At 37.5% G+C, this 12655-nt stretch overlaps 1 protein-coding gene across 1 annotated transcript; it reads right to left on the bottom strand.

The window, feature by feature from the left end:
* Nucleotides 1–5884: 5884 nt before the first annotated feature.
* LOC135683765 (ras-related protein Rap-1b) lies at nt 5885–12615 on the bottom strand. The gene has a single exon (XM_065199116.2). The coding sequence runs from the start codon at nt 7085–7087 to the stop codon at nt 6077–6079; it is 1011 nt and encodes a 336-aa protein (XP_065055188.2). The 5' UTR covers nt 7088–12615; the 3' UTR covers nt 5885–6076.
* Between the last annotated feature and the right edge of the window lie 40 nt (nt 12616–12655).

The following is a 12655-nucleotide window of genomic DNA, read 5'->3' as shown; positions in this document are numbered from 1 at the left end:
TTTTGCTGTTTTTTTGTGTCTTTGCTTAAAAGGTCCTGATACCTGTGAGTATTAGTATGTTATTCCAGTGTCATACAGACTTAAGCAGAAAAATAATTGTGCATATGTTTTTGCACTTTGAAACGTACTTGTGCAATGCAAAAAGTATTTATTCAATAAAAATTTATTTAAGCTAAAAGAAAAGTATGCATGCAATGCTTTAAGTGTTCTTTAATGCACAAAGTATTTATTCAATGTTCACAAACTATTTGTGCAATAAGAAAAGTATTTATGCAATGCAAATTGGATGCCAATGTATTTACTTTCTAAAAAGGCAATGATACCTAGAAGTGCATGAAACGGTCTTTCACTGAGAATGCTATAAGCTGTGACCAACAGTGGTCAGCGAAAGTTTCTATACAAATGAAACAAATTTCCCACAAACATTAGAAACGAGCAAAATTACCACAAATATAAAATTGCTGTTCACAGCCACATTAGAATATCTTTCAACACTCTATCCTAAATAGACAAATTCATATCTTACCTCAGCCTATATCATATCTTTTTATCAAAACTTATTGCTTTTTAATTTTGTCAATAAAACTTTGTACTTTTATTCATTTTCTTATTGCACAATAAAAAACCATGCAACTGGAGTTGTATTAAAAATCATGTCATATCGTGTAATGTTAATGTACTAAATATCATCACGTGTACTTTTTCTTAACTTGCCATCTCATAATAGTCCAGTCCAGTCCAATTTTCTGCATAAATCAGTTAAAGAGACAGGATAAAGTATTGCTAGCGCAATGATTAACATTTTGCTACTGACATATGGTTCGTCTTCAACAAATTCTGTAGACTGTTTTTAAATTTGTCTGTGGTTTCAATATCTTTCAAGATTTGGTCAAAACAATCTTAACCAATAATTAATTTGAAAGAAACGTCTGGACAGTAGTGATTGTGGCCCCAGTTTCAAGTTCTCGATTGTAGAATGCCTGAAATATTAGGTTTGGTTGTGAAAATCATTTTTATTAGTCCTCGATTTGTTTGTATAAGTAGCTATGCAACCACCATTTAATAACTAATCCGCTCAACATAGCATGAATTTCGAAACCTATCCAAGTTTAAAGATCCTTATCTTTGGGAAACAACTGGGAGTGATAGAGATTTGTGGCAAAGTTATAAGTAGCTAAAAATCTTAACATTTTAACCTGGTACTTATGCAATTTAACATCTTGTTTGTTCACTTATTACTTGTTAGGCATTTATTATTTCTATTACTCATCATTAGAATCTAAAAATGACAGACAGATCTGTCTCAAGCGTCAGTTGCAAGAATATACCGAGTCCTGGCCTGGTCGGGATCTGCAATGCTATTATATTGGTAAACGTAAATGTAAGACTTGTCACACAGTGGCGGCGCCAAGGGGTGGTATGGGGGGGGGGGGGTTAATTACCTCCCCACTTTTGTCGAGACATGGTCTACTTATTTCGTCTAAAAACGGATTGAAAAGCACTAGGTAGGGGTAGATTATATTTCCTAAGGAAATTTGACCTGATACAAAGCACTGAAACGAGGCCAATAGGTCGCGGTCTCAAGGGTAACACCCATTACCCTCCCACTCTGCAGCAGCTGGCACCGTCAATGTGTCACATTAATTTTTCTCGTACGTATTTTGAAATCAGGTTCCCTCAACGACAAAGTATACCGAGTGCAGTAGAGGCCTTTTTACCGTGGCTCTATACCTTTAAAGAAATTTGCTTTGATTCCATTCTTCGATAGCTACTATGAGATTACAACTAAACAACAAGGAAAACCTTGAAAAATTGCTCAGAGGCAGAGTTTATGGCTATCCAATCAGAAATGCAAGAGCTTGAAAAACTCTGCAAAAGCAATTTGCACGCCCCTCTAATATAACATTCCTCCAGTGTCAACATGCGTACATGAAATTCTTTAAAGATCCGATCTTTTCGAAATCTTTTTTGGATTCTGGGTAATCTTAGGAAACTCGAATAGTATACATTGTGAGAAAAATTGCCTAGGAGCCACCGCAAGAAGTCTAAGACTTTCAAGCGATTTTCATTTCCAGAACAGTGTTTAAGACCAAAAAAATTTCTAAATGCATGAAAGGAACGTCCAGTAATTGGAATGGAACTTACTAAGGAGAGCAAGATTTGTTCGAATAATCCAGTTGCCAACTTTTAGTTGTACCAGAGGTCAAGGTGGCTCAAGATTTTCATGAAATTCTCGTATCTTTTGCAAGGTACTTGTGATAAATTCCGTTCCCAATTCCGTGCTGCCAGGGATGGCTGAGTCCCTCCTAATAAAACCCTACACAATAATTGAAAGTATTTTGTTGTATAAAAATCAATATAGAAATAAGAACAACAAAGGAACATTCAAGTCCCAAAATACCAAAAAAAAGAACGCCAACTCTCAACAAAACGTATCTTATTCTCATAAAAAGAATGTAGCTTTAAATTACTTGACGCTTCTTTTACCTAGCGTTTTTTAGTTCCTTGGCTGGCACTTTGTAGAAAATGGTGCATTCAAATAGAGCCTAAAAATTGATTTCCATATTAAAATAAAACTTGCTGCAAGAAGACATCCACTTGCTTTTTCTTTTGAAAAAGTTCATTCGCATCTTGACATGTATCGACAACATCAATTTAGCTTGATTTGTTATCTATATCAAGTGATAATTCCATGTATATGTATGCTATATCAAATTATACTGTTTCATGATTGTGAGCTTTTGAAAATAAACGTTAATAAAAATTATAGTTATAGCCCAAATGAAGCTCGTTATTCTACCTACAGCTAAAAACTATTCGAAATAAATTCCTATATGTTTAATTGAATTAGGCACTGCAGTTGAACTTGATTCGTGTTCCCTGTACCGGTTCTTTTACCCTGGGTACACAATATATAAAAGTGAGTCTGGTACCCAGGGTACGGATCTTTCAGATTCTCTACTTCTCTAGCTTTTCCTCAGATCTGTGGCATCGTCAGTAGCATCTGCCATAGATGTAGGTGATAAAAGGGTTTGGAGATCTGCAGCCCCCTAATCAGGCTCCGTTCCGGCAGTTTTGCCTCGATGTAGCAATAATATTTTTAGGTAAGATCCATAATACGATCTCCCTAAAGGCCTAAACATTTGACATCTGCTACGCCCAGCGTATTCGATAAGATTGTTTGTTTGGTTGCTGTTTGGAAAGAGGTTTTCTGAACATACGTATACCAAGTTAGAGCTGATCTGATCGACTAAATCAGTCATGATTACTGCAACAACAAGGCGTGAAATATCATTTTATATGCTGCTCGCGACCCGTTGACCATATCCAGCAGTTGAATTGATGTCTGCTGATGCTATTTAAAAATCTTCTTTGCAGACATGTATAAAGCCAGATAAAGAGCCCGAGGATTATGCAGATAAGGTTCCAATTTATCTTTGTTTTTCTGAGCTTTACGGCTGTGTATGACGTTCTGATATCACCGTGACATCAAAGAAAAGGCAATCCTATTGATCTCTTTTTTTGACAATCGGGTTTAAAAAGATTCATTCGCATAAACAGTTCACCTATTATTGCGAGTTCTAATTCGCTCGAGCAGTCTCTTTATCACCTGTGCAAACCTTTAAAAGATTTCACAACCTCGAAAAAACTAAATAATTAGCTCACTGCAGGCAACCAATCGCACATAAACAAGATGTAAAAGCATGGCTTATTGCCCTGTTTGTTCTATATTGTTATTTTCTAAAGACCCCTACCATATCTAAAGAAGCATATCTTACTCTAATAGCACTGAAGTCACAAACATCGGTGGTAGGGCTCTATAGCATTAATATTCTTTTAAGACCATTCTATATTACTTGCATTTTCATCCATGCTTACGTCACGGGAAGGTTTACACTCATTTTCTCATGAGAGAAAAGGCTCAGATTTCCCGACAGTTATTTCTTGGCACATTAAACCTTTTGCTACACCTGAAATTAGATTATTAATACTATGCAATGAATTGAATGAACTTAAGAATTAACTGATTACAGCAGCGGCATCGTTCCAAAAAGAAAAAGCAGAAGTGGCATCTTTCCAAAAAGCAAAGCAATTGTGTGTCAAATTTTGTGTCGGTAGACCCATTACACTTTGACGTCATTAAAAGATTATTGATTGTGATTTACACAAAAGGGATATCGATTTCGATATATTAAAATTGACGTTGCTCCTTTTCCCAAATCTATATGACATGGCCGCAAATAACTTTTCTGGGGACTACACCCCACCCCAACTTCGCTTGCTGGAACTGCGTTATTTCCTGGATTAAAGTTCTAGTCACTTCTTATTAAAGACTTTTCTTTAGAGCAGGTTGAAATGGGTAGATGCATATAGACCGCAATCAGGTCTTTAAACACTGGACTTTTCTCTAGCTTTTCATCTCATTCTTCTGACCTTGTTGCCACAATCCGAATGTCACCTGGGGCGGATCTTCAAGGTATAAAAACTTTTGTAAAGAACTTTGAAATTTCTTTCCCTTTAAAAATAGAAAGATTAGAGGCTTGGACTTAAGCTGGGATTTCTTGGTAAAATTCTTTGGCAAAACCAACCATGAAGTCACCAGGCGTGCAATTGTTGATTTTAGAGAATGTTCAGTTCTCTTTCAAAAAGAAGGGTTCTTTGACCATGCGAAATTCAGATGGAGGATTTCGATTTGTTTCATGCTAGTATTGCACACTGAAAATCTTATCATAGACTTCTAGCCTAAAATAAACAAACTGATACTCCTCTGAAATAATTAGTGTAGAACTAGCAAGAGTGTAGAACTAGTTAGAACTACCATCCCGGACAAAAATAGTTGTGACTTTGCAAGGAAAGTTGACATTTTCTCTTTTCTTTAAAAAATAACTTTTCTCCTCCCCTGATTCAATGTTGAGTGCATGATTTTGAAGGAGAAATGATAAAACTACAAATCCAACATTGATTTGGGGGAAAGGGGGTTCAAAGTTACGGGGCAACGTAAAGTAGAAAATTGCAACAATTGCATTTTGTCACAACAATTTTGTCCGGGATTGTAGTAACTTGTATTATTTATTGTGTTATTAAACAGCAGCGTCCAGGTAATAATTGTTAAGATCTATGATCTACCTTTGATCTTTCTTCTGCCTTTACTATGCTCTTCTTTAGATAAAAACCTGATAAATTTAGCCGAGGTTTGAAGTTCTTATTTTACGATCATTTGAGGTTCTGGCTGGTGCTCATAATGTTGTTTTTATCTAGAAATTGATTTTTCTACAACTACATATTACAAATTGTTTCTAAGACCACCTGGTAAATCAGCTTGCATGAATTTTTTAGTAGAACAGTTAACTTGCTGATAAAATCTTCTCTCTTTTGTTCACATGAGGTAAAATTGCCACATTGTATTTCTCTTCTAACTTCTCACCGAGGGCTGGGAATATTCTTACATCGTTCTTTAGTTTTTTGGCAAATCGGGTCATGGCATAAATGTAATACAAGCAATGACACAGTGGATCTCGGAAACACCGTTTTTTTAACAAAGATCCGTCCTTGTTTACACAGTTGAACAAACAAAGATGGCTTATTTGTTAACTCAATATCAATACTATTTTACACAATTTTTCTAGCTAATTTGACTGACTTTTATTACATCTATATTGTACATGAAGTGTTTTTTATTTTAATTTCATTTGAGGTAGGACTCTACCGCTTTCTGGGTAGACTATCGGATAGCCTCTCGAAGAGATGACCCTTTATACCGAATGATCCCGTGCCATTGCAATTAGGTTGCAGAAAGACACCAACGGTTGAACTAAGATAACACTAGGCGTCTCAGGTGGTTACTATGGCAAGCCACGAAAACACACCAAAAAAAGTAATCCAATTTTGTCTCTAATGATAATTTTATCTTAATTTGCATTTTAACGAGTACTTTACAAAAAGTCACAATATATTACAAAGATGATCGCCAAGCTGTACAGATTATCGGTTGAAATAGAACGTTTTATTGTGTTAACTGCAAATAAACAGCACGTCATTCTCTATCAAAGCATTATCTAAAAGTATAAAATTCTGGTCATAGAGATGGAAAGCCATCTTTTGACAGTTTGTGGTTCCGACTTAACTTCTTTTTCGCCTGGTCGAGTTTTTCCTTGCACGCTGATGTGGTGCGTCTCAGCAGTTCTTTCGCAGAACTTTGTCGTCGAAATCGTTTCAAGTCCTCGGGTTCTTCTTGTTTCTCTAGAGCAACCTCAGGAGAAGACGGCCTGCTATCTGATTCTGAGCCACTCGAATCTAAAACCAGCGTGTCCGCATCGAGAGAGTACGCCCTCGGTCTTGGATGGTAGCTTTTGTCAATGTCCAACAGATTCTCGTCACTTCGTCTAGTGATCATTCGTTTATTAGCGTTTTTATCGTGAGATTTTGATTTTCGATTTTTGCGTGATTTTCGTAAGCTTAATGTCCGTGAAAAACTACCACTCCTCTTTTCTGTTGGTGATCCATTCAACAATGCTTCGTCCATCGACTGGTCCACAAGAAACATATCAAACAGTGAGTGGAAAGCTTTAGATACATCCCTGTTCTCCTTTGCCGAGCTTTCCACAAACTCACAAGTAACGTGTCCATGGCTTACGCTTTTAGCAAAATCAAACCCATCTTCCTTTGACACTTTGCGTGTGCTCTCAAGTTCCATTTTGTTTCCAATTAGAACAATTTTGATTTCGCTGCCGTCACATTTAACATTCTTGATATCATCAACCAAGAGTTTGGCCATGGCAAAAGATTTTTTGTCATCAATCGAATAAACAACAACAAAGGCATTTGCTTTAGAAATGGACCAATTCTTCATTGCTGGAAACTCAAAAGTACCAGACGTATCGATTAGTAAACAGACACATGTAGAACCACCATGGTCAAAAACGTGCTGGAAATGGTCTTCGATGGTGGGCTCGTGCTTCTCTGAGAACTCGTTTTCTGTGAATCGTTTTATCAGAGATGTTTTACCAACACGGGAACTTCCGAGAACCGTAATTCGATATTCAAATATATAATTGCTGCGCCGTGCAGAACCACGATCCATGATCATTGAACTTCAAATTCAAGATTCATCCAAATGTACAACAAGATCGTCTGTGGCTAGTCGAAGCAGTGCAGTGCGTCTGAACTGGGTGACAACAATCAACGCAATGGTAGGGGAACAACGAAAGTCGACACGACACGAGATATCAAATCGTAATATTTAAAAGGAAATTCAACCAAGCGGATACAATTTGCATTGAATAGTCTGACTGATCCGAGCGTTAAGCCTCTGTTCTGTGCTCCAATATAGCATCACCAGCCCGGATGAAAACAGATGAATTGGCTTAGCTCTATTTTGTTAATGGTCTTTGCTGCAGCGTGATTCAGTAGCGACACCTTATGACTCACGAAGCAAACAAACGTTGGTCCTGCCTCTGCGCCACTGCCCAATTTTGGTTAACACAAGTCAAACTCAAACAATGTGCCAGGGTGATTGACAGATCTGCTAAACTGGCAAACATTTTACACCAATAATTTCAATCATCTATGTTATTGTTCCAAGGAATTTCATTAATGCTAAAAATTTTAAGAGACGACTCCGGCTGGAAAGAAACATCTAATGAATTTTACTTCGTTTGTATTAAACCTGAACAGGATTTGCTTATATGGCTAAGTAATAAATCCTTTTTCTTTTTCAACCAACCAATTTCCTTTTTCTTTTTTGAACTTTCCGCTTTAACGAAAAGATTGATGAAAACCCCATGAAAATAGCGTGAATCAGCCTACTCTTGGCCTATATTTTTTCAATGTTTGACACGGAAAAATATCATCTCGATATTCATAGTATTACATCTACTTAAATTTGTCATCGAAACAGAAAACCCAAGAGTTGAGAAGACAGACTGGGTTAGGGACTTTATCCGTGATGCAATTTGTAGTGTATCGTGGCAACAAAATTGGACTTAACTTGATGAACAAAATTTCTGCCATTCGACAGGAAAAAAGTTAATGAAGTCAGGAATTATGAATATCCGAATCCAATTTATCAAAATATTAGAAATACAGTATACGTCACCTAGTTTACGTCTGCGTTTACGTCTGCGTTACATGGATTTGTTTGATAAGGTATGAGGAGAAGTGAACTGGTAAAAAAAGCTTTGGTCTGAACCGCTGTTTGGCCAAACAAATTTTATCAATAAATTTGTGTTTTCATATCCATTTCACAGGGGCGGAGAGACATAATTTTTACTGAGAAACTGCTGCGGAGATTAAGAGGAACTGCAGAAAATGACTGATGAAATTTCGAACAAAAAGGAAAGCAGGGAAAGAAAGGTGAGCCTAGTGTGCGATCGTACCCCAGCATATCTTGCAACTATGTCGCTGTAATCATGGGCTTTTAAGCGACGTTTTTCTTAACTTTTCATAATTAGATTTTAGTAGAAAGGAAGAACATTCTAGAATAGGCACTGGTTCATATTTCAAGGTCTTACAGAATTTCATTATGCATTCGACTTAAAGGATCCATTAATTTATCGACCAGGTGCAGCCACACCCTCGCATTCCCTCTGGTTACGCATTGCCTGGACTGTATTCTTAAATTTAATGCAATTCAATAACAAAGAATGTAAGGGTTGTGATCGTGGCAACCCCTCAAACTGAGTTCAAATAGCTTGCTTGGTATGTGATCTGCTGTGATGTTATTCAAAGCCAAATATCACTGTGTGATAATTATTAACTAATTATTAAAGGGAGAGGCCAAAGAAAATCCATTGGGCAACGGTGTATTAAAAATTATCGTCCCTTCCCTGAATGTTGTTGTCCCCTCTCTGTCCGCGGGTTACAACTATCGAACAACTCGAGTTCAAACGGGGTGAGGGAAATGAACCCGGGCTGCCCCCATAACGAGGAAAATTATTTTCATTCTATTCCTTTCTTCATCAATTCATTCCAAGGATATAAACACTGATCTATAAAAAAGAATGGATCGAGCTTCCTATTTTCTTGAAACACCAAAGTTTGAAGCCCCAAACAATAGCGGGAAGCCCCGGGTTACAACGATATGAATACGCGAGAGCTGAAATGCTGTGTATGATTGCTGAACAAGAACAGTGAGAGTGAAGGCCGCCTCCTCGGATGGGCTGTTCTTGGGCCCTCGTCTCGGATGGCGACACTCTGATCACAATAGAAGCTCGATCCAGTGTTTTTTATAGATCAGCGGATATAAATTACAATTTAAAATTTGTCTCGCTGCGCCCTACGGTTAAGTAAGGCATTGCCACTAATGCTAACACTGTTTACTTTCCCAAAAGTGGTACGAGGAAAACGTTTGTTCAAAAGACCATTTACATCATCATATCATCAAGGTTTACATTGGAAGTAACTTGAGAACCTAGGACTCCGTTGGTTTCAAAAATTCTAAACTGTATCATATATGGCACTTTTATCTGCAGAAATGACGTAACGCGGGTCAGCACAAATCCAGAAAGCCTTTCGACGTGTAAACAGTCAAACAAGTTACACTTTTTGGGTTTAATTTGTACTAAAGTCTGCACAATACATCAATTATACACAGATTTTCAGTCAATAGGATAACCTTTGGGCTTTTGTGGTTCGGATGACGACCACATCGATAAGGAGCAAGACCCAGATCTACATCAACAGCTCTTATGTCCAAAGACTGTATTCACACTGACATTAAAAAGTACTTTTTGCGTCTAATTGATACGGTCTATTGCATACTGTATTCAACAAAGAACTAGCCCGTGTTCCAGACCCCTAATTCTACTTTGAAGTTAGGGGTCTGGAGCACAGGCTACAAAGCGCTTGAAACCGACCGGTTTCTTAGGTCGTCTTTTTCGTATCTGTTAATTTCTAGTTTTTACTAGCTTACAATTTACCCTTGTTTGCTACCTTTGTTTCTTACATTTATTGTTCTTACTTTTGATGTTTCCGAACGTGACAGTTTTTATTTTACTTTATTTTCTTTCTAAAATCTCGAAACAAACGTATCAGAAACATTGCTCCCAAAAAACTTCCGATGAAGACATATTCATTCATGATTAATAGAAGAGTCAAGTTTCCCCGCGGTTTATTATAACAATTTCAAGTTTACAATAACTTTCTTTTGTCCATGTGCACAATTTTCTTAAGCGGTTCTTTACCTTGAACCCCTTATTATTTTGAGACAATCAATGAAACAATTTTTAATAACACTACCGAAATAATTGTGGTTTGGTGATCTAGATAAGTGTGCCAACAAGAGGGTTCATTGTAGCTAGGAATCTTGCACCAAATAAATCTGGTTTTGCTAAAATGATTTACCGTTTCAAACAAAGCAGAACCTTCACAGGCGGTGTTCTGGTTTGTCTCACGAAAATGTTGCGCATACCCCTTCCAAGCAACTGGCAAATACCGCTATACTGATCTGACTAGTGTGGGTCTCTCAGGGGTTTTCAGAAACAAGGGAACAAGCAGGAACACGGGAACAAGCAGGAACACGGGAACAACTTCAATTTTCCACCAGGAACATGGGAACATTATAACTAGTTTGAGGGCAAAAGGGAAACTCTTTTTATGTTTCAACGGAAACACAGGCACATTGTTTGTTTTTTCAAAGGGAATACAGGGAGACTCTCACTTATGTGATATCCCACCTTTTCCTCATCAAATGTTGACGAAAAGCACTGATAACTCAAAATAGCACTCTGAATAGCAATTGTTGAGAACTGGAAATAATAGAAGGAGTTGATATTCAGGAAAAAGCATGCAAATTGACCAGGGACAAAGATAACTAAACCTAACGATATGAAACTTTAAGACAATAAGCTGATACCCGAAGTAATTCCTTGAATCCATCTTGACCGCAAAATTCTAAGTTAAAAGGATAAAAAATTCTTAAAAAAGAGCACTAGAAATCTCCTTGCAAAGCTTAATCTACCACAAGACAAAACTACACGAAAAAGGAAACCCGTTTTTACTTTTGCAAGAGCTTGTTTTTAACCTGCTGGTCCCCAAACATGATAGCATCGAGGCTGCTGGTATAAGAGGCAGCTTCTTTCAAAGTTTCTTAGCGTGAAATGTAAAAGTCCAATAGAGTTGAAAATATAACAGGAGTAAAGCCTTAAACATTCGATAGCAAGTCACATTTTGAGTTTCAAGTACCAAAGTCTAAATTGTGGGCTCTACAACAGTATCTCTCTTTACATAAATTTGTTATCTATAAGTGGTTATTGACATTTACAGTTGTAAGCATTCAGATTTGTTCGAAAGAAATATCACATGTCGTATTGTATTTCAGTACACTAAAAGAGGCAGGAAGCTGTGGTTTAAGCTGTGGTTTTATACCCTGACTCCCTATTTTGTATGGACGACAGTCGAGAAAAACTCTCTGGTTATAGAGTTCTTTATTAATTGGGGTGTGGTGAACTAAATGAATGAATCAACAAGGGCTTATTGAAAACACAAATCAAAGGCCGAGAAAATTTGGCCCTGTCGAAAATTAGATCAAAGTTTGAAAGAAATCATGGAAAATGTGTTTAAGTTTATTGAAGGAAATGTGTCGCAGTATCAGGCATTTGATGCAGGCAATAGAGAAATCAAGGCCTGGTGCCAACATTGGAATTCAATCGCCTCACGTGTGTTTATCAGACACAGCGGAGCGTTGAGAAAAGTCGGGGGTCTAGAAAGTTGGGGGGGGGGGGCTAAAACCGAACAAATAGTGGTTTGACTGGTGATTCGTCAGTAAATTTTTTGCACTTCTGGCAAAAAGTGGGAGGGGGCCTGCCCATCTCCGCGGTTTTTGTTAATGTCTTATGGCAAAATATTACAGAACAAATTAAGAGCTGACCCTAGACTATAGCATACATCACAAAATGGTACACAAAGATGTCAAAATCCATTCTCATTGCTCGGTTTCCAGCAAAATGTAATGACTGCATCAAAATGTTTGGTTTATTCACTGGTAAAGGTACGACTAAACAAAATGTACCTAACAGTATATGTAGATCAGTCCAGATAAAACCCAACACTACTTGACAGATAACACAATGCGGAGGACAATAACGTTTAAGGGTATGATTTAGGTATAGTTTCTAAATTTTGAATGTACTAGGGGTTTTCGGCTGTGGGAATTTTCTGGTTAAGGTTAAGGACTCTGATATTTTAAGCGAAGTTCTACTAGCCCTTGAAGCGTATTATAAGTATTTAATGCTTCCCTCGCCAACTTGATAGCTGAATATACTTCAGCGGAGATTCTTGTCTAAATCTTACTCACCTCCTTCACCTTATCAGCAAATGACTATCAACTATAAAAACTCACAGCACAAATGGTGCGTTAACAAAATGTCAGGGTTCTTGGAAAACGACAGTGCATAGACTAGGCGGAAACGTCTTAATGGCAGCTCGAAGACTACCGATAAACGATATTGATGATTTTGAAAAGATCGATCGTTTTGTAGCCATTGGTGGAGGCGAAGCTATAACTTCGTCCGCCACCTTGAACCACTGGGCGCTGCTCTAGAATTTTGCCAATTTGCAGAAAGACGGAAGCTGTTCACGTGTTTTTCTCTGTGCGCAATTTGATTGGTCAACCGCTGGTGGTCGAGTGGCTGTAAGCCATTTCTACCTGAGTCAAATG

Source organism: Rhopilema esculentum, chromosome 7, assembly GCF_057945365.1.
Source record: "Rhopilema esculentum isolate cy_ngs chromosome 7, ASM5794536v1, whole genome shotgun sequence".
Taxonomy (NCBI): Eukaryota; Metazoa; Cnidaria; class Scyphozoa; order Rhizostomeae; family Rhizostomatidae; genus Rhopilema; species Rhopilema esculentum.
The sequence above is the reverse complement of the archived record's forward strand: the minus strand, read 5'-3'. Positions and strand labels throughout refer to the sequence as shown.

Excerpts from the sequence above, each read along its gene's own strand:
- LOC135683765 (XM_065199116.2), bottom strand. The coding sequence starts at position 7,087 with ATGATCATGGATCGTGGTTCTGCACGGCGCAGCAATTATATATTTGAA.